Consider the following 23,826-nt stretch of genomic DNA (forward strand, 5'->3'; position numbering starts at 1 on the left):
TGCACTGTCAGATGACTGCCATAAATTCTTGCCGTATCTCGGTCAGACAGTGGCAACACTACACAATGTGTATACCGATACCACCGTATCCTGTCTTTTAAAGTCACTGGGCTTTATCTTGTCAAATCAAACACTGCTGGGGAGGCGTGATCAGAAAACGTGTCGCCTTTCACCGCAACTAGATACAACCGTTACCGTGGTGATAAGTTGTTGTCAAAGAATGGATCGCTGCGGTAATTTTGGTAATGTTTTGGGCAATCCATTCAAGGATTGCTGGAGGTATATTCACGTACCTTTAATACGATACGGCTCGCAAGCAGGCAACAAATCATTAAGTTGCCTAGCAAGCTAGTGTTAGCACTAACGTTTGTACGTAAATATGCCGGCGTTCTGTCAAATCATGCTTTGTAGCTTTGGTAAACATAGTGCGCGTGAATAAATGTTAACAATGGTGACCAAGTACAGTATGTTGACAACGGCAAAGACGGGAGGTGACGGTCACAGTACGCAATCCTATTGGTTGACATCCAGGTGTGCTGTCGAGAGTTGATATGTCACACAACACGCAAGATTCGACAAAATGTGTCGGGCCTGATCTGGGAAATCGCCCGCGATAGCAAATTAGGCCAATATCACAGCTAAAATCCTGTAGTCTGATCTCGGCGTTAACCAATCAGCTCCCTCCTCACATCGTGTCTTGTCCAGGTGTGCCTCGTTGCCTCATCTGTTTGTTTGTATTCAGTTCCGTGGGGTTTTCCGGCCTCTATTGGATCATTGTTTCTGCAATTCACGTTTGGAGTATAGTCATGTTTCTTGTTATGATGAGTGTTTTGTTTCTTTGTGTTTCTTTGATACTTTGAATCAGGATTTTTTTGGGGGGGGACTTTATTACTTGAGTCATTTAGATTTTTCCCCGTTCTGTGTTTGGGTTTTGGAAAAGAAATCCTTCTGGTGAGATCCATCCTGCCTTGCCTCTCTGCTTCCTTGTGCTTGGGGTCCTCATCTTTTTCACCATTACCACTAAACCATGACACTAGAGTGTAATGTACAAGATATAAAACTGTTCTATGTACGAAACTGCACACCTATGTATTTATGTATGCATATACACAGTATGTGTATAAGTATGTATACATGCTAACAGTCTTAAATGTTATAGTTTGAGTGTAATGGGACACTTTTTAATGAATGTGCAATTAATTACTGCAAGCAACATATAGCAGCTACACAAAAGTTCACAGTCGGAAATGTAGTTCATTATTCTGGTTTCATAAGCTCAAACCTGGAAAGATATTTTTTTCTACAGTATAATGTCAGGGGGCATAACAAAGTATATAGTCGACTCATTAGAGAAGCCGCATCCACATTGCTAGATTTAAAAAAAATTTTTTTTTTAAATTACTCGTACAATTAATGAATAATTAAATGGTCATGGATTGTTTTCTTTTTTAGACTGATTAATGCAATTATTGTTTCAGCATCACATTGTCTCACAACAGTGGTGCAAATCCTAACCAATTAAAGATGAGCCACAACGTTTTGCAACAATTTACAATCCTGATATTCATGAGTGTGCAATTCACTATTTCTCTCTTTCCTTTCTTCCCCTTTATAATTTCCATTTGAGTGTACCACTTCCCATCTTCTGTCATTATAGTTAAATTTTGCTTTTGACCCTGGAGCTGCCCAAAAAAATGATCTGCCTCATTAACTAACGTGTCACTTGCTCTCCTCTTCAACTTATTGTCTCTTGCGCACTATCCAATCTTTCATCTTAAGCTTGGAGTAATTTAGGGCAACAATCACTGCGTGCATGCCATTAGTGACAAATGAAGCAGTTAACCATAAAGGAGCGTGAAGCTGATATCCGCTCCGGATTTTTACCAGCGAGGATAGATTGTTGCAAACCAGTGCAAAGATGGAACCTTATTACTGAATCATTGTCTTCCGCTGCCTATCGTCATGTCTCGTGGAAGACCAGATGGAAAAATGTTCACATAGACATTATTCTTTGTACAAATACTAGAGATTACATAGGTGCCAGTGATGCTCTCTTTACCTCTGAAATGTATTTACTTTTAATTTATACATTCAATTGGGACACTTTATACAATTTCTACAGAGCCGACAAACATTATTGGACAAATGACAGTCTTGAGTAAATAGAAAGAAGGATAGGATGGGCATCTCGATAAGAGAATATTTATAGTTCTAGTATTTGTTCAAACTACTGTAAGTCTGTGGCTTCTGGTGGCTAACGACTTTCTTTTGTTCTCAGATTGGGTTTCTTCTGTATCAAGTGTTAAGTCACGGCATCACAGTTCACCATACAACATTCGATTTTCGAGCACAGAATCATGCGCTGCATGCGCTTACAGGCCAAAGTGCCGTCCCCCCTATCTGTAGACGACAACATCGCGGATTGGAGGTCTCCTGAATCTAGGCTGTTGCTGGGGCTAAGGGAACTCTTGTAATGTGCACAACTGAATCCATGGAGCAGGCATAAGGGAATAAGTTGGAAGGGGAAGAAGACAGAGAACAAACCTGGCAGCCACGTTGAGGCCATGCCAGTCCTGCCTGCGCCACGCAGTGTGGCAGAGGGGCAGTGCCAGGAAATGTGGCAAGAGGAGGAAAGATCAAACAACAAGGGCTCCAGATCTCCACCAATCTGCTCTGTATTAATGCCAGAGCCAAGGAGCAGCTGAACCAGACGTGATTCTCAATGCGGGTGTCTGTACGACCATTTGCGGCTCACTGGATCAAATTAACAAAGGCCTGGTGACACATGAGACTAGTCAAAACTGTTAAATGGAAGCAAATTCCCATTCCCATCGATGTCTGAAACTTGGGAATAACTCACAAATTGTTGTTGAGGTAGGTTTGCAAAGTTTCCTTCCTTGCTGCTTTATTTCTAACACGACAATCATGTTTTGTTTTGTTTTTTACATTTCGCATTGCATGCCCATGCGGTAGTATGGACATGGTTGTCGGCTCCAGCGGGTTGTATCCTGCTCCAAAAAAAAAATCATATTCCATATACAGTAAATGCAATAGAGCAAGCAGACGGAAAATGAGCTCCATGCTGCCATCACTCCCTTCCAGACAGATGGTGAAATGTATCAATATGCTTTCCTAAATTATGTGCAAATCACACAGTCTATGTGTCTGTCTGCTTGTCTATATCTATCTATGCTTTCCATATCATGACAGCCATCTTTATCAGGGTGTCTATGTGTCTGTCTGCTTGTCTATATCTATCTATGCTTTCCATATCATTACAGCCATCTTTATCAGGGTGTTCGCAGTGGAAAAGGGGCGGTGTGGTGCTGTTTGGGATGATGAAGAAGGCAGAATCAGTTTGGGTGTTGTTGACTGGGATGAAGGGCCAGAAGGAGCATTTGAAGTTGAAGTTGGCATCACGTGGCAAAGTGGGGTGGTGGGTGTGCATGGTATTGCATATCTATAGGGTGGTAGTCGCTGGGACAAGACAAGAGCCTGTTCTATGACGATGTATGATGAACGGTCTGCTATTTGGAGTGCATCTACAGGAGCCGGTTCGTAGTGCAGAGTCCTTTGAGAAATGTGGGAGGAGGGAAAATGTTCGAGGAGCAGATGCTGCAAATGCTGAATCTCCCGTCGGTCCGTGTATTTTGGGGAATGACACTGAGCATCTTATGACAATATTAGCCCATATCCCTCCTTGGCTTTTGGAATAGAATCTTGAACCGCGGGCTGATAATGGTATCGCTGCTGATATAAGTCTTTCTGCAGCAAAGCGAGAAAGGCCTGCTGTTATGGAAAAATCTCTGCTCAAAATCTTGTCAGAAGGAAATTGCGTGATTCCGCTCCTATTCACAATGTGAGATAAAATTGCAGGAGTTGGCAGCATGACTATCTTGTCATGTAAATAATTCAACAGAGGATCCCTCCATCTTTTGTGTCAACAAAAAAAATCAGATTTAATAATCTTTATTAGAATAGTAATAGAAAACGGAAAATTAGTAGCACATTAATCACAATATTTGGGGGGAATTTTAAGGAAGTGCTGGCAGCTCACTTCATGCTGCAGTGATTGGAAATCATTTCCAGTAGTTAAAATAAATAAAAACTATTATTACTGGAGTGAAAGTGGAACTGCAGGTGGCAGAAAAGTCTGATTCTGGACTGAGCCAGAAAAATGTATGCATACATTTGGAAGCTGCACTGTATAATGATCACAACTACAGTCCACTGAGAAGGCTCAGTCCCTTCTGTGAAGACGCTGGCTCTGTCTTTGTGCACTGCTCGAGCAATTATGCCCACCTCCAAGCTTTCATATGGGAATGGATGGGGGAACGCTGAGAGCAGGCGGGCGGGGCTGTCTTGTGAAAAAGTCATTTTGGCGGTGAACTCTTCAGTTCCGGTCATGCTCCGTACCGACGCAAATTAAAACTCCCCAGTAGCCTATGTAAATATGGTGCCTACTCTGCTGCGCTTTAATGAGCCATGATATGAAAAACTTCTACAACCAATGGAAAATAACTGTTCACTTAAAGGTGGGGTGAATCTGACAGGTGACTGGTAGAGGCAGGTTGACGACTGGGTTGAGTGCTAGGGATGAGCAGTTGGGTGGTTACTGATGATGGGGGCAGACCAGATCTGGCATTCACGAATAATCTTGGCCTGTAAATTGCCATCCTGGAGGGAGTGACCAGTTTTCCAGCATTTCAAAAAAAGCATTTCTTGGTGGTATCACTGGAAATGGGGAAGCCTCTATATTCACGTTTATGGGTGTAGGCTGCTGTTTGGTGCATTGAACGGAGCTAGTTAAATGTTGTCAAGCTAGAGATAGATCTGACTGTCGGAACCATAAAACTCACGCACACACACACACACACATACATCTTGAACCTCCGAAACCTTACACAGATTTTGTGATCAGAGCATCTGCTTTTTTTATGCAGAATGTGTGCATGCAACTGCTCAAGGAGGGCTTCACAAAAAGCGGGACCACGGAACCACAGCACATCTGCACAAACCGATTAATTTGAAACTTTCAGAGGAATATCAAGTCATTTGCAACATCAGTTAATCCATAATCACGATTCTCTGACAGAATTTGTTCAATGAGCGCTGGTGGAATGTAGAATTTCATGACAGACGCACACATGTAGGGTCATTTTTAAGACCTACAGAAAGAAAATGCGGAACTTTCAACAATGAAACACACATCACAATATATATTAAATTATGTTACATTTTGGCAACTACACAATAGCCTGTTCATAAAATGCAAGTGTGTTTTTAGCATGTTGTTTAGAAACATCCTCTGGATGTATGAACCTCTAATTGGACAAATCCCTGTGTATGCATGACATTAATGAGGTTTATCATGTTTATTGTTAAGATTATGGGTTTATTTGTGCTCACATGTGAATTACAAAGAAGATGGCATTGGACTCTTAGTGAGAGGAGACTAATTTAATATGTCACACTTACAAATGTGAATAAAGAGCAAACAAATGTGTATACTTACAATCTGCAGGCTAGTTTATTGCTATTAAGTTTGCAAATCCATGCTAATTTTGTTTCTAAGACAACACAGTCTGCGATAAATGGTAGAAACTGGCTTCCTGGCTGGCGAGCGCCACTGTAGTCAGGCCATCTGACAGACTAGGGACGAAACAGAGGAACAAGACAGTGGGGTGCCTCATGAATTTAGACTAAGTTGAGATTCATCATTTGGCTGAACACACTCTCCAGTGAACTGTCAGCACAACAGTACTTTTGTTTCTCTTTGCAAGCTGTTATTTAGTTCTTGTATTCGGCCCTGTGTCCTAAAATCACACATCTCAAATGAACCCCCCCCCCCCCAGAAATAATAATAATTAAAAAAACAGTACTAATAGAAAATATCTTCATATATTAACTTATCAAAAAAGATGGATGGCGTGAGGAGGGAAGTGTTGTAACTAATGAAGAATCAGTCAAAGGCGTAGCTTTTTGGAGTTTTAGATCACTTGATTCAACCCCGATTACCATATTAGATACTTAAAACAGTTAAGGTATTTGTTTCCCCATGAAAAACAGTGTCAAACCTGTGCATCTATGACCAAACTTTGCTTTTGCAGTGTTCTTGGTCTGTCGGCTTGTTCCTGCTCTTTACAAATACGCAAATATTATTATATTTTGAAACTTTACAGACCATGAATAACACAGTAAAAGATGTCAAATTACAGTGGATTTGCTGTAGGAGACCTATTTTATTATTATGCAATCCAGTGAACCTAGCAGTTTGTAAACGTTCTCTGGGCTAAACGATGCCGACAATGCAAGTTAACATTTTTCCTTCATGGGCCACTGACCTTTGAATGTGACCTCACCTCTCCTACTGTCTATAGTTTCTTAAGCAACAAACCATTGCTGATGTATATAGATGGATAACTCAATAATCTAAAGATGATCTAATTTCTGGATTTTGGAACTGAGGTAATAAGAGAAAATACATACGCCAGATTGTATGCCCATAGAGTAAACAGTTAATGGGCAAAAAAAACAAAACATTTCTGGCCATTCCATCCGTGCTGTGACTTCACTGAATTGATAGGGGCAAAAAAAAACAAACAAAAAAAAACCTTCATGGGAGCTGCTATGAGAAGATGCTGATAAATCTGTCTGACCAGTTTGGGTTTCTCTCTGTTCTGCTCTTCCAGCTCAGATAGCAGAGGCACTTTACAAGGAGCCATCTCTCGCCCTGGCAACTTTGTGTGACCTTGTGGGGCTGAATTAGACTGTAAAATTGATTCAGCTCCTGTAATAAAAGAGCATACACATGATCAGCATTCTAATTATAATTACTACAAGCAGCAGCAGCAGAAGACCCATTATTTATGATAGTGGCTCATAGTAAGCAAACAATAATAATAATCAGCTGCGTATTTTTATTGATATGATGATGAACGACTTTCCCTCTTGCACACGAAACAATCAGATGTGGCCGATCACACAAGCGCTGCTTATTATTGCCACTTTCTTTCAGCCCATCTCCCCTCTTGTCTGCCTTTCCTTCTTTCATTAGCCTCACCTTAAGTCCCTGACAGCGAGCCTCATTACAGAGAGCTACAATACTCTCAGGTCAGGTGACACCTATAGGTAACTTACGTGACAGCAATTGCTGTCAGAATAAAAAAAAAAAAATAGGGGGGCAGCATTCAAACGGTTGTCACGAATGGTTGATGTATATTGATATCAGAAGCGTATTTTTCTCTTTAATAATTTTCTATAGGAAAAACAAACAAATAAATACATACATACATACAACCCCAATCATATCAGAGATCAATAGTGTGTAACGTATCCAATAAATATTTTTTTTTTACTGAGCATAAAAGACTATGCTGCCTCACAGTCAGTATGTAAAATAAAAGGACTGTAACCTTTATACAGTATCTTGGTTATCGTTTATAATTAGGTATTTATGTAGCTTATGCCATTTCCCTTGTTTGATAATTATAGTCCATCCTGCCTAATTTTGCAGAGAGTCAGAAAAAAAAAAATGCTGATTTGTGCCTATCTTCCTTATTAATTCTCCTCACAAATCCTTGATTATTTTCCAATTCTATCCTCTGATATCTTTGGCTCTGTTTGTTTCACTCGCTCCACCACTGAGCAGTCTGCCTTCCCTCTCAATCGCCTGTTTTGTTTCCCATTTTAATGAACAGTTGGATTCTTTTATTTCTCTACAAGTGCTGGATTTGCCTTATCACCCTCCGTCCCTTTGAGGGTTGCCAATTGGTTTTATCCACGGTTGTATCATTTCTTAGGCTTCCTCTTTTTTTTCCCACAAAGAGAAAGAACCACTTCGTCAACATGCCTCTCCGGAGCCAGAGATTAAAAACCTCAACATCACCTACCTTCCAGCGCTACTCCCAACTGGTTTGTGTAAAACTCAATTAAACTTGTCCCCACTGAATTTCACATTACAGTACATTAAAAAAGAAATTCTTCAAGCGTGATGACAAAGCCCAAACGTAGCTTCAGAGCTGCTACTGAGGAGCCCCACAAAATGTTGGACTCTTCGGGCTTTTAGCCTCATGCTTAAAGGCGCGTAACAATAAACAAAGAAAAAGGTTCAGGGAGAAAAAATAAAAAAAAAACCTCTATGATTTATTTATGCCTTTTGCAGACACTGTGAAGTCAAAGCCTGTGCTTGATGGGCTGCACACAAGCAACAAGGTTTCAGTCTATCAATTAGCTCCCACTGGTACCTTTTCATGATTAAAGGTAAACAGTCTTAACAGTAACCAAGGCATAATGGTGGTTGTCAACCATGTGACATCTTTGTGAAATGCAGATTTAAATCTTGAGGGATTTGTAGATTTGTGATCTCTCTATCAGAGCCCCTTTGAGTCAATAACAAATGACTCCTCTGCCTGCATACAGTTTGCCTGGGTGAAAAGGCAGCGTTCAGTCAAGCATCGCAGGTCGATGTGCGCGTTAACTTCATTCATATGCGATCATGTGCTTTCGACTACACGACAGCCAACCTGAGTATCTGAGGAGGAGGATGGCACCCTTATGGTTGTCTATGAGGAACGTCAACTCTTTTGTATTTGCTGAAGACTGGGAAAGAACAAACACGATGAGAGTTTTTGCTCAAATGCCAGAACAGGAGGAAAAAAGTAAGACTTGGCTTAGCTTCAGCCAGGTCTGCTTTACAAGATGACAATCCTTCCCTCCCCCTCACTCGTTGTCTTGTTCTTCCCGCACGACCGTCCCTCCCCAACAGCAAAAGAATTTAAGGCTGGCTTTGAAGCCTCTCGGTGTTCTTCAACATTGTAAAATGTGCATGTTCTCGTCAGGCTGTCAGCCCCGGGAAGGTGTTTTCGTGCTGAGATTAGTGGACAAGGTGCAGTCTGTGTTTTTGGCCAAACATGCCCATGCTTTGACACAAGGGGGGACTCTGACTCTTACTGGGCAACACACCAAGATCACTCCCTCTTGTCTCCTCTTCTTCTTCCTCTTCAATCCTCTCCAACACATGACATGTGTCACTGCCACAGATCTGCACTGGAAGATACAACCAGTTCAAGGTCAGGGCAAATCCCCAAAGCGGGGAAGAGAGAGATGAGAAATTACCGTTTGTAGACCCCTCCTTTCTTTTTATACTGACGGACAATGTAAAAAGTTCAATTGCCTTAAATGCTTTGCATATTTCATGGTGTTGTAATGTCGCTACTATAATGTGAATTAGACAGAGTTGGGTACTCTGAATGTGTTCTTTTTTTAGGATTTAAACCTCATGTAATATTCATATTTTTGATTTCACAGCACAATAGCCAGTGATGAACCAGAGTGATTACACATCGCCGTAGTCTATTACAGTATAATATATCAACAGAGGGAAAGCAGGGTACAGATACTCTGGGACCATTATTTCCCCAATGACATGAATCCCAGGGTATCTAATATTTCAATTATTTCACATGGAAATATGCGTGAAACGTTACCATGTATCCACATGAAATTTACTACATTTGTAGTTGCTGGGCTTCGGTAAAAACTTCCCTGCAGGATTTCACCAACGTCCGAATACTATTCATACCAAATGCAGTTCTGAATCCAGGTGAGCTAAGAAAGGAGGGAAGAAGGGGCACTGTGTAATTATTTGGCACTTACAGTGTCCTACACTTCAGACTTGGGAGTACGGTGAGCAGAAAATCTGTTTACTATGGAGCTGAGTTCCTCTCTCTTCTGTGCGGATGAAGCATTTGAATAATTCATACAGAGTGCCATCGGCATATGCAAAGGAAAAGTGTCGCAAGAATATCTCACCGAAGATGGCATTCTCCATTATGTGCACTGTGCCCGGTGTGCCCACCTGACATCATGTAATTGGATAAAAGTCAGATGGTGAATATTGAGAGGCTAAATAAGCCAAAGAGTCTGTGCGATGTGCTAATTGACTCAAAAGCAGCTTCAGGTTTAATGTATCGTTTCTCTTCATTGTATATATCTCCAACACCTCATTGCTTTTTTTTGTGCAGCAAAAATAAATAGTGAAATACATTCACTTATAACTTTGTGTTCAATATGCATGACCTCTCCCAAGTACAAGAAGGCATAAAAAATAGCTCTTGAATTAGAACGCTATTATTCTGATTGGATTCAGCAATGTTGTTTTTGTTGTCATTGTACTCCTGGTGACAACTTGTCTCACTGGGATGTGGCTGACTGAAACAGTGTGACATGTGCTTTACATATCAAAAACGGCGGCGCCTTTCATTTTGAGGCTTCTTCTTCTCAGAAAACATTTGTATTGACAGGTAAACCCCTGGAGATTACACACGATGGTCTAATTAGTCTGTCCCTGCGATTCAGTATTTACACATCGCAACCAATGGGTGTAAGGAAAAGGAGCCATCCAGGCAAAGCCAACGTCGGAGAGAGGGAGAGGGGACGGTGACGGATGTGTCGGCCACGTAAATGTAGAGAGCAGTCGGAAGGTTGCTTAATTCCTGACATGAAATATTACCTGCAGTCCTGGAGTGAGCAGACCTGCGTGGATGCCAGGAGAGATAGCCTCCATCCCTCCACAGGAGGAAACAAACAAACAAACAAAAGCTCTGAGACCTTTGACCTGACAAAATGAGTGCAACTGACACGCACATTTTCCCCTCTTCTGCTTCTCACTCAATCGTGTTTTGTTGCCTTTGGCCTCAGTTTCACCTTGTTACATCTATGCCGTTCTATTAAAGGTAATGGTTGCCAACTTCCCGGAGGCATTCTTTTTTCAAATTTGTCACTCTTAAAAGAAAAATGATAAATCTTATTTTTGCCAGCTAAGGGCGTCTATCTCCCGGACAGAATAAAAGTCTGTCTAAAACAGTGCTGCACGCATTAGGTAGCTGTGGGTTTAAGCCTTGTCCGCCATGATCAAACCAGGATTTATGAAGCATCGTAACTCCCGACAACATCCAGCGGCTTATTAATTTTATATATTTCTGTCCATTCCCTGATATTCCAAGCCTTGACAGTCACTCAAGATAAGCCAAAAGCGTTCTGACAGGATGGAGTGTGTGTATATTTTTCACTGCTCTGCCGCTACCCTCCATTTGAATCGCTTTAGGAAGAAACCTGAGGTGTAATTTGTCTGTGGCTTTTGTCTTCACTTGCAACCTTCCCATTTGTATATTCTCCTGTGGCACACCAAGTAGGGACATGGAAGGAAGGTACGATGCTTACAGTACGTGTTTATATCCATATTATGTGCATGTTTATTATTAATAATAGCAACTTTATTTTAAATACACATTTACAAAGTGCTTTGACAGACCAAGAACGCAAAACATAAACATAAAAAAACCCTTAAGATACAAATGTTGTAATTATTTAAGAACAACAGCAATGATGGAGAAGCCCTACTAAGGCAGGGCAGGATCCCAACAAGCCTAACTGAGACCAAGAGGGTTGATGTGGAAGTTAGGTCAATACATTTTAAAACACAAAAAAGACCTCAAATAAAGTGAGGTACAGTCAAAATAGTATTAATCATAAAACATCAAATAAATGAATAAATGTAAACATACGTCCTTGTGTATAGTGCAATAACTAGCATAACTATGGGTTGATGCCTTGATGGTTTGAACAACGTTTTAGCAAGTTTGGGTTCAAACCATCATGTCATCAACCACAGGTTATGCTAGTTATTGCAGCAGACACAGATAGTCAGCTAATCTGCTTTTGGGGTTTGGTCACGTGAAGTCCCGTATGCAGCGGAGGAAACTCTTGACAATGTAGCCGTGACGCAAATTTCAGGTCGACAGCAGAGGGTGATATTTCCCAACATGGCAGCGCCCTCACGTTGATGAATTTTTCTGTTGAACTCTTATTCCATGACTGTAATATTCATCAGAATACCATGTTTTGATTAGTGCTGGCACATACCACATATTGAATTCTTGCAACAACAACATTAACAACAACATAAATTGGGGGTTTAGTTCCCGTTTAAAATGATGGGTGTCCCAAATGGAGAACCTGAAGGCCACAAGCATGTGATGCGCTTCTGATTCAACACTCCTCACCTCTCCTGCCCTCCTCGCTCCTCGCCCAAATGACCTGTAAGTATGGCTTCCATACCGAGTAAATAACTGGCCCACAGTGGCTATCACACCCAGCAGTCTCTGACAAAGACCCTGGCCAGCCACGGTGACTGAAGCAAGCAATGGTGAGGAAGCAAGCAGGATGTAATCTCTAGGAGCTGTTGATAAAGGGAAACGCACAGGGTTTGGGTCAAAGGGATTAAAATGGTGGAGGTGCCAGGTATAAGAAGGAGAGGGGCTGTGGAATCGTAGCGGGAGCAGCGGGCGAGCCACCCCGTAACAGTGAGTAGTGTGGAGATTACAGGGGAAATGGTGCAAGGGGGATTCCTGTGTGGATATGGAAAGAAATAACTCGCTATGGCATTGGAACACAGCATTAGTGGGCGCCATTCAACGGTATGCGGGCTTACCATGCTCAGGGCATCAGGCAGTCGTGTGTTGCTGGTTAGCTGACAAGTACAAGGAAAACTGGACTTGTAATAGCAAAGGAGGTTCTTCTGTTTGCAGACACACTCCAGGACTTTGTTTCTGCACTCGCTCCCAGCGTGACTGTGATTATCTAAATATTGCCCTGAATAGAAATTACATTTTACACTAAGAGGGCCGACCACGCTGTGTGAAATCAAGCGGGGGACGTCTGAGGTTTTAACCGAGCCCTTCATGCCTATGCAAAGCTCACATGGTTTGGATAGAGTTCTTTCAACAAAACATGCCATTCACCTCTCCGTGAAAATAGGGCAGATATGAGACTGAAACCTATCTCGGGCAGACCCAAATACTGTACCCATGTCTTCCATTTCACAGTCGGCGGGAGACCGGAGTTCATAACTCTTACATCATTTTTCTTTCAAGAAGCTATCCGAAGTTCCATTTCAAATTGAATAGACTTGTGTTTCTAGCTGCCTAGCTCTCTTCTAGTATTCTGCCCACTGGAGCGATGAAAGATTGGTTACTAGTCACTGCTCAGGGGAGCACAAATGACCGGGTTAAGAGAAAGACTGCATCAGTGCCGCATCATCTCTTTACCTCCACACTTTTTTCTTTCTTTTGTCTGTCCCATCCTCCCTCTCCCTCTCTTGCTTCCCTCGGGCCTCCAAGATGGATGGCACCGTCTGACCGGGGCGACACTGATGTCTGCTCTTCCACACTTCTGTACCTACAGCACGCCTGTCTTCCTGCTCACCGCTATGTCCACTCACCTTCTCTTTCATGGAAAAGAGGTACCCATCTCTGTCGACCACTGACAAGCACCAGAGTTCAGAACTACATGACAGATCACCTCCACCGAGCAGGTTATGTTTTTACCGCTTGTCTGTTTCATCAGTTGCAAGCAGAATGATGCAAAAAAATTCCACATACTGTAACATTGTTGGGGATGGGGAAACAATCGTGTATTTATTGTACACTCTAAATGTGAATAATTTGTTGCTGATCCAAATTAGAATTGTTTGGCTGGCCTCGGCAGGGGTCTGCCCGTTACTGATTGCCCTTCTATTTTTTCATCATAATCAACCAGAAAGTCAAACCCCGAAGGAGTTACACACAATTCAATGTTGTAAATAGTTGAATTGTGTGTAACTCCCAGTGGCATTGGTTTGCTGTGAGCTTAATACATTTATTAAACTCACAGCAAACCAATGCAACTGGTTCTCGACAGACTTTAATTTGGTAGAAGCAACACTATTACACCAATAATGTCTTCCATTCAAATAAGCAAATGTAGGCATTAATTGCTTTCCTTTGATTTGTGTGGCTTTTTGAATTTTTGTGGCTTTTTTCAACGCTAATTCCATGACAAAAACAACACTACAGGTAGACTATGGATATACTGTACATGTAGAACAAAACTACGTAAAACTCCAGTATCCCCAATATAATCTAATGGTTAACTTCTTTATACACCTGTAAGAATCTAAAAAGTGAGAAGACTTACCAGATTGTGTCATCACATTTGTTAGAGACAATTAAGAATATTAAAACGGTAGTCAAAACATTGCCTATACTGTTTCCCCCCCCCCCCCCAAAAAAAATATTTATGATGACGGTGTAGCCTTTCACTCTTGAATTGATCATCTCTAATACCTTTTCTCCCCTGTGGAAGAGTTGGAATCTGAACACATCAGAGGTGAAGCAGTGTTAAGGCACAACCATAGAGCTGTATCACTATCGGTTTTGAATAGTAGACGACATTTTGTTACAGGATTATTCAAATGTTACATACGGTATGTGTCAAAAAGGGTTGCCACCTCCCTTTTAACCGTCGCCATTTGTCACTGTATCCACTGCATTAGGCTTTAACAGGGGTCCAATTGCTAAGATCCTTTGACCAGATCGCCTGATAAAATGAGTCTCAGATAAGGTACTAATGTTAGAGGTGGCGGAGAGAATAAAAACAGTGATATCACACTGATACGCTTCTTTAAAGACTTTGCTGTTTTTCTTTTTTCATGCAGGTGACTGTGCAATCACTAAAATGGATTAACTGCAAAGCTGTGTATAAAGGTTATCAACAAGTTCTCCTGCACGAACACACTGGCGACCCCACAAAACAATTTTGTAATGTGTTGAGCTATTTCTCTGAGGAAAATCTGATTATGATTTTCCCAATCTGAGGATTAATTTTCAGAGATATAGGTTATCAAAAGAAAAATAGAAACTCTATGTGAACCTTAGATGTCTTGAATAGAATGGCTGCAATTCTGTATATTCTTTTAACTGGCTCGCTCATATGAAGCGTCTCCATTATATCAATGCTGCATATGTTGTTGTGATCTTCCTCTGCCTGCTGTACCTGTATCAACCCCCACAGAGGCTTAAACCATTTGATTTTCCAGCAGCGACTGACCATCGAAACACGTTCATTCCAGTGAGTCTTTGATCACTTTCTCTATTTTTTATGGTTTTTTTGTATACATGAACACTCAACGTACACATCACCTAAAAAGCAGTCTGGGCGTGCAGGAAGGCCGCTTTCTTTAGTGCTTTGTCTCTCATTCAAAAAAAAAGCATTGACACGCATTCACAACACAGCCTTGGATGTGTGTGTGCGTGCGTGTGTGCGTATGTGTCCGTGAGAATAGCCGGTCGCCCTTGTATCAGTGCCATTGAGGGTGTCAGGCTAATGAGCGTGGGCTGTCCTTAGAGCAGGAGGGTTTGGGTTGTGCCATTCACTCTGCATATTTAAATGCCTTGTAGAGCTTAAGTAGGCCCACTTTTCCATGTCAGGGCAGCGTTCAATCCTGCTGCGGCCATTAATTATGATACCTTTGTGCTCCAGTGTGGCTAATAAGAGTGATGTATTGCACCCTCGTGGCATTATAATCATCTGAGTGAAGTACCTAGACTGTGCTGAACTGGCTTTAGGCACCAAATATAAGGCAAAAATACTGGCAACAAAAACAGCAGCTGAAGAGCCAGCTTCCTCCTTGGTCTTCCTGGCTGCAGTGGTTCATGTTCCCACACGATAGTGTGTCACACATTTAACGTGTCCATAATGGTATAATCAATGATGTGAAATGCTTTGGTATTGATCAGTCAGGAAGGCTCACTGTGTGCCTGAGAGGGAAGGCAGCAAAGCCATACACACGGGTTAAAAGGACATATTAGTCATTGTTTTGCTGCTCATCCCTGCATGTTCACACTCTGCATACGTTCTTATTATTTTCTCTGTCTTTGAACCGGTTAACTGGATTTTGAGGAGCTGCTTCTTAATATTTGGAGCAAGTCTCTCTGGTATTGAATCTGTTCGTTACAGATGGGGTGTAAAAGATCACATTTTATTACATTCATCACCACAAGTCTAATGTGATGATATGTGCTTTATATTTCCTCCTCTTAACGGCATAATCAATGACCATTTTTATATTCATTGAAAAATCCTCCAGATATGAAAATGAGCCCCGGCTCGGCTTTTAATCGACTGTGGGATCTTGAGTCAGTAATTAAAGAGTTCCTTCAGTGTATATCTTCTAAAAGCCCTTAGCCTGCTTTTCAGGCCTGCTTATGATCCAGCTCGCCGCCCCCATCTCTGCTGTGGTAAGTAGGTGTGAAAAGCATTGTCACTGAGCTTGAGGATAAAGGCCTGCTGTTGGATGCCACTGGTCAGATGACACACACACACACACACACACACACAAGATGATCACAAGCACATCCTCCATAAATGACAACGCTGAAAAAAATATTGTGTTATTATCTAGGAAAAAACTATTTAGTACTCATCAGCGCCCATCACTCCCTTTACATACTCTCTCGCTATTGTTGTTTTTGTCTCGGGTTTTAGCCTGCGGTGAATGCAGATGGGCATTTATGTGTCAGCAGCCATTATGCGAATTTTCAGTAATGGCGTCTAGTGTGCGTTTGTGGAAAATGTGGGTGCAGTGGCAGAGCGTGGCGTCTGGTGCCAGCGCTATATACAGTCTAGCAGGGAAGCAGCCTGCCCAGCGGGAGAACAATGCACATAAAAGGCTGCCGGAGGAAGCGTCTGGCGCTGACGGCTTCCACGTGGCTCTGAATGGAGCAGTGACAGAGTGCGACTGTGTGCGTATGGGGAAGTAATATAGACCCAGGATGAAAAAAAAATACGTCTGACTATATTAACGAGGTGTGACAATGACTGTTTAAATGGTATATTTAAGAGCCCACTCTGATTGCGATTTCATCTGTATTTTGCTACCCTCCACGGTGCGTCCCCTCCTTCTCCCGTGCTCCTTTTGTCTCCGTAAAGCCTGTTTTACAACTTCTCTATTACAAATGTGCAAGCTTTAGCTTCAGAACCAGCCACTCCTCTCCACCCAGCTCCAGATTGAGCCTGACCGCACCGAGTTATCGCATGGCTCAGTGCAATCAATTATTGTTGCAGCGGAATCATTAATAATTTCCTAATGAAAACGATTCTGTTGATCTCTGTTGTCTTTTAATTAAACGTAATTAGCCGGCTGCTCTGAGCTGTGGTGGGGACTCCTTTAGGGTACAATTTTGTTTTAACACAGTGATAATGAAATTTCTACATTGCGCCAGTTGTTTAGTTATTATTCAGTCACGCCATTTTGCTATGTTACAAGATAACAGATCATAAACCCTCGCGTGCCCTGTTTGCTGCAGTCTTTTTAAAAGAAGAGGGTTGAATGATCGACTCTCATCGCCGCAGCATACAACATACGTCTAAGTTTTCAAGCGGACGTTTAAATTATAGAACCAAAAGTACGTGCCGCGTGTCCACAAAGATGACACACGTGTCATCTTTTGCCTCAGAGGGCTTCGGTCGGCCAGCATTTGTAATGAAATGGCGGCATGAGAACGATCTGATTGTGAGGACTTTTAGTGACTGTGAAATAAAACAAAGACTCAAAGTGAGTAAGCTAATTCTTATCTGTTCGGGCTTATGTAAAACATCCTAGTTACATTGGTCAATTTCTGCATGAACAATGGGCTATGTTTTTTTTCTGAAGACTGGATCTGAATGTGGCCGGACTTAAGAGGCTTACAATTGAAAAGTTCATGCGACCTCTGAATAATGCCCCATAATACGGTCACGTTGAGGTTGTATATTTTCAGTGGGCGCAGATATCAGATAACAACGGGGCAAGCACAATGACGGATCGCGCGGGCAATGAATGAAACTCCTAGAACATGTTGCCACTTTTCTAAATATTAACATAGTCTAATGTCAGCAGGTACTGAAGGCTTTTTAAAGGGGCAAATGAAGGAATTAGATAGTTGATCTACTGATAGACTGCTTACAGTAAGGCCCAGTTGTCCATGTAGATATGGCTGTGAGCATTTGGGTAACAGAAGGTCAACTGTTTGCCACTTGGGACCACAGTGTGGAATCTGCACTCCGAAATTCTAGTTGCTTAAAAGACCCGCTGAAGTTCCCCAACTGCCCCACTTACTTGTGCATACAATGTTTATTTTTATATACTTTTGATACTGCATGAGGATTCTCCTATACAAACTGAATAAAATGTAAAATTGCACACATCATGGATGAATATGAATGTGGTTCTTGGAGTAGTTTGAGTGCAGTTGCTTACGGAATGAGGTAGTAACATGTGATTCGGAGGAGGGGGATCCAAAATGTCATTTTGTGGGTCAGGATAAAGAATAATGCCAGTCGTATCTTTAACAGCTTGACGCATCTAAAAATCTTCTAATCAGGGTGTGTATTCACTGAGCATTTGTTAAATGTCCTCTATTTTTAGTGAGTTTATCAATCTGTTGTTTATCTGCACAGAAAATTCCCAACTGGTTGCTATCTTTCTCTCCGGGTCCCTGTCTGTCATCCTCGCTCGCTCCAGGCGCTCCACTCTTACTGTAACACATAATTACTCCGCAGACTTTCTGCCTGTTTCTAGAACTTCTGTGCTTCAAAGAAATTGTCAGAGTGTGGAGAAGAGCATTGTGCGAGTTCCAGGTGGATTTCTTGATAATGAGAGCACAGTGGTAGAGTTGAGCATTTTAGTAATGGCTGGCTGCTAAGGCTCTTCATGGGAGTTTAATGTAAAACAAACAGGGCCACAGTGACGGCCTGAGAAAAGCAGATATTGCATTTGCCAGAATGCCACTTCAGGGCTATTGCCGCCTCTTTTTTTTTTTTTTTTTTTTACCAATGAAAATTAGTCACAAATAATTTATATTCATGAATTTGAGACATTCCAATGCCTCGAGCCTTGATGGTTGTTGCCTTCAACATTTTGGGCTGGAACTTTCCTATCCAATAACTATCAAAGCAACAAAGCAGAAAGTTTACCATACATCTCATGTACCTACAGTATATTTACTTAATATTATCAACACTACATTAGTGTGGCCTCAGTACAAATGCCGTAGCATACTTGATTTTAAAACTGCATGTGATAGTGAAATGGAGGAATGCACAGAGCATGCAAGTGCCTTTTCAGTAGTCCTGCAATTAGTACTGTGCTGTCTGCATGGGACCCGGGGCAACAGAGTGCAAGGGAAATCAATTTGCATACAACCTGGTAGTTGCAATCACAATTTTGCTGATACGCGTTGTAATTACAGTAAGATCCCTGTAACACTTGTCTGCAGATTTTGCTCATTTCAATTTCCTTCCAATACATTTCTATATATTACCTGTGATTCTTGTTTAAAACTACCATGGAAAGAAAAAAACACACGCACACAAAATTCTGGCGAAGACAGTACTACATTATTCTAATTCTGTAATATGTAAAACAAACAAAAAAACAATAATAAGCACAAACATTTTTACTGGCTATTTTCTTATTTTTTCATGGTGCCGGTCAGCAGGAATGCCTCATGGGGGCCCTCACCAAACCATCCTTCTGCTTGTTCCACTCTCCATTGCATAAATTCTACATAAAACACTGCTACAGTACAACTCACAAGATTCCTTCTGCTGCAATCCAGTCACTCCTACTCCCACTCCACATATTTCGCTCACTTCAGGAAGTATCGGGGACAGATGATGAGCACTCATGTAAAGTGTAAAGCAGAAATCACAGGATACAACTACTCTGTAACCACTCAAACCAATCAACAGTCAGATACTCCTCCATAGATTCATACTGGGAGACATCCAAATGGAAAGGCTACTATCTTTGCATGCAGCCATAAAGAAAGCCGAGACCACCGAAATCGTAAGGCAAAACATATCTGCAAGCATACTGCGCAATGAGATATTCCCTGTTTTCCTTAAGTAACACATCTCAAGGTGCAATGAAGCAGCCGACAGAAGGGAAGCAGCACAGGGAAAAGATATAAACAATCTGGGCAGCAGCTTTTCGAGGTGGGAGGAAAGTTGCAGTTGGACTCGGAAGAGAAGAAGAGAAGAGCCTTTAATCTATCGACGCTATAGTTGTGACACTTCTAAATTCCATTTCCCAAACTGTTGCCAAACTGCCCAAATTCTCTATTAAAATTCATTCTAAATTTTTGTTTTTGTTATTTATTTCAGTGTCCCCCTCCAGAGGCCGCAGACACACACACACACACACACACACACACACACACACTTCTCTGATGTAGTGCATATTCAACTTCTGCGACTAGATTGAAATTAATTCATTGTATTCTGTTATCACATATCAGCGTTGAATGATTCGCTTGGAGGATTTCCCAATAATGAACTTAATACAGTACAATACAGAACAACTGTCACAGGGGACGTGTGGAGATGTCATCGTGTTTAATTTAATAAGGTCGAAATGAAAGTAACAAACAAAGCAACTGTGACTGACACAGCTAAGTGTAAGTGTTCACGTGTTGCGTGTGATGTTCAACATACATGTATGTATGCTACGTGCATGCTAGTTTATCGTACATGTATGAAGAGTGGCAGGGCAATTTGTCCAACTCAAACAAAAAAATAAATTGGGAAATCCTGTTACTGCAGCCTCATTTTTGTTTGGTACAGTAAGTCAGCAAGCAAAAAGATTAGATTTTAAAGAACTGCGTAATCTTCTTTAACAGCTTATCAAAACTTTAATGATCTGGTGATAAAGAGCACAAAGTTAAGTAGCCGGTTAAGAGGATAACTCCCCAGTGCAGTCTAGTGATTAGTAGATGAGAATTGGAAGACTGAAAATCCGGGTTGCAAATCCCACTCCTGCCATTTATTCACTTTGAGGCAGAAGACTCTCCATTTCAGCTTTGGGGGTATTGTCACAAGGTAATCATTTTTAAAGAGTCTCTTCCCTTCACTCGTGCAATCCTAAACACATATCTTTGTTTATGTATTCATTTTGTATCCCTCCTTATAACGCCCGTCAAGACACAATTATGGTTGCAGAATCCTCACGCTTTGATTAAAAGCCTCAGTGTCAGTGACGTACACACTTTTTAAGCGTCCTTGTGTGCAACAAGCTTCAGTGTTTCCCTGTTTTATTGAGGGTTTTGCTGAGACAATTCGTCAGGCCGGAAGAGTTCAGGCATCTTTATACACGCACGGGCGGCGAGCGCGCTAACGTCACTGCGGCTATCCCGCGCGCAGTTTGCCTTTATACTCGAGCGCAACCCACGCGCGCAGCTTTGAAAATGTACTGCGGTTCTCCTCCAAGTCGGGGGTGTCGCTACGGCTGGTATTGGCTAGGACACCACAGGGTGGAGTTTCATCTGCATTTTGTGGCTATTTCCAGTAGCCGTTTTTACTTTACTTTCCGTAACAAGGAACAAAGCAACAACAATGGCGACCGTGGAACACAGTCTGCTCGAACAAATGGACCTAGATGACCAGATGATACGTTTAATTATGCTGCAAAATCGATCGAGAAGTTTTTATAGTTGGCCGAGAAGTGTTTCACGGACGTCGCAGTCACAATGAATTCCTACAAGCTCAAATTCATTCAGATCATCACCATAATTGTTCCTAATTGTTATGATTAGTCCTTGCCCTGCGCCACCCCTCTACAAAGTTTCATAACAGTTTTTATTTTTAATTTTTGTTTTTTGCACAATTCTCTGATAGCTGTCTTTCTATTTACCATGTCCAAATAACTGCTATGAAATTCAAACAACAACGCACATAGTGACCGGTCTTACTGCATTATTGTATTTATCTGTGCACAGTAGAAGAAAATGAACAAATGAAGTAGTGGCAACCCCATCTCAATTCCTACATTGTTCTTTATCTCCTCCAAGACCCAGGATAAAAGGGGAGGGGCAGCATTATTTACGGCAGTGAAATCTAAAGACAATTAACTTTCTGTGTCAAGTGATGTTTCTCAGTTCTTAATCAGGGTTTTAATGATATAAATTACTCGCTGGATGAGAAAAACAGATAATCAACTGAGTGTGCGCACATAATGTTGTGTTTGCTCATCCTTACAACCAAGCTCCTCAGAACATTTGCGAGCATGTGTGGCTATGAGAAGCAAGGAGCGCAAAAGAGAGAAAGAAAAAGAAGACCAGGAGACAGGCAGGTGGGAGTTGAGTGGACGGAGGATCGTTTGTGTTGTGTCTTAGCGGCGATGCTGTGCTGTGTTGTGTTGCAGTGTGGAGAGATAACACGATTCCAGAGTTGCTTGCTTACCTTTGCTGTACACCACACAGTTGTTTTTGTTGTCCTCTGCTCCCTGCCAAGTCACATCCAGCAGCCACTTGGGGCCGGCGCTCAGCACCACCGGGACCGTGCTCTTCGTCTTCTGGAAGGGGCCAGATAACAAACATTAATCATTTGCCTATTTTGGTGATGAGAGAAACACTAATAACCAATGATTTACGCACATGCTGCTCTGAATGGTCAGTCAGATACAGATAATTTGAGAAACTATACAGCAATCCCAATCCGTTTCTCAACCTTGCTGAGATGTGTATGTATTTGGTCATGCACCAATGAAAAAAGGCTGAAGTTGTGGTTGGAAAGGAGAACAATTGTCCAAAAGACTATATTGTGTTAAATCAAAAAGAAGTCATCCAGGATTGACAATCGAGGACTCCCAAGAGACTGTAGGGTTCCTCTGAATTGAAGAAAGTATTAAGAAAAGGGCGATGACTTTCAGGAAGAAGGAAGGGAGTGTTCTGTAGTGAACTTTGGGCACACTGTACCACATTATCAGCAGGATCTCACTGTTTTCTGAAACAAGTAAGGGAGAATTTAAAGAATCAGTATCTATTTCAAAGGGCGATTGAGGTTAGAGCTTTTGTAATATGCTGAAAAATTATACCGAATGTGTAAAGTCATTTTTCTTCTTGGTCAGAGGTCAAACGGGGAGTTTTTTGAGAGGAAAAAGAAAAGAGACAGAGAGAGTACAACATCCTCTTCATAGGCTTGCGTGCTAGAGTGCCATAGTATGCGCTTGTAGTATTTATTCACCTATCATATGCTTCTTTTTCCCATGTTCACTTTCTTTTAATGCTTCTTGTGTTGCTGTTGTTGATTGTGTGCTAATGCACCTGAGTGTAGAAATCCATGACTGTCTTAAAGGAAAACTCTCAGTATTTCAATACCATTTTTTGTTTTGACCCTGAGGCCCTTCTTTATTTGGGTGGTACAGAACTACAAGTAATGGTTTGTGAAAATGGGGTTGCCGCGCAGTCCCCCCCCCACATCTTCCTCCTCCTCCTCAGCCCCCCACCCATTTCTCTTTTCATGAATTCTATCTAGTCACAGGCTAGAGGACAAACTGATTTTTTTTGGAAGCGCGAAACTCAAAAACATCTCACAGAGGTGATGAGAATCAGTTTGTGATTTTGGCTCCAAATGTAAAACAAATATAGACTCCAAATGAAGGTGTTATATTTATACAGCAATCGCATACAGTATTTTGCTCTGCACAAACTGCACCACCGAACTGATAAAAAACAGACAGTGAATTACGGGTTTGATACTCTTATTTCTTCTCTTGGCATCGTCTTATCCCGCCTTGGCAGCAGATGAGAGAAAGACGACCTCTGTAATTTAAGTCATCCTGGATTTCACATTTCAAATTAGCCTCACAATAAAGTCTTCTATCTGGCTAACCTGAAAATCTCACACCCCTGTCAAAGAAGCAGAGCAGACTGGCCGATGGTTGCCAGGACGACTATCTGAAATGGGAATCAGATTAACCCTTTCTTAGATCTCTCGACTGGAGCCATCTCTTATTCAGCAGCGAGAGGCCTTTCTGCCATCCCCCAGAGCCTTTGGGAATTTATGATATTCCAGCTGCTCTCTATGTTACCAACATAGACTGAACACCAACCTAAGTTGACATCTTATTCCCACAACTCGTCCGATTTATTGCTTTAATTTTGTCACAGTGGGTATTACATGTTACTT

General features: G+C 41.7%; 1 protein-coding gene across 1 annotated transcript in view; it reads right to left on the bottom strand.

Moving 5' to 3' along the window:
* zfpm2a (zinc finger protein, FOG family member 2a) overlaps positions 1-23,826 on the bottom strand; it is a 141,496-nt gene that overhangs the window by 19,608 nt on the left and 98,062 nt on the right. The window contains exon 5 of the mRNA XM_061675517.1: positions 22,099-22,210. Coding sequence (XP_061531501.1) covers positions 22,099-22,210 — 112 coding nt within the window. The remainder of the gene's footprint in view (positions 1-22,098; positions 22,211-23,826) is intronic.

Source organism: Phycodurus eques, chromosome 4 (genome assembly GCF_024500275.1).
Source record: "Phycodurus eques isolate BA_2022a chromosome 4, UOR_Pequ_1.1, whole genome shotgun sequence".
Taxonomy (NCBI): domain Eukaryota; kingdom Metazoa; phylum Chordata; class Actinopteri; order Syngnathiformes; family Syngnathidae; genus Phycodurus; species Phycodurus eques.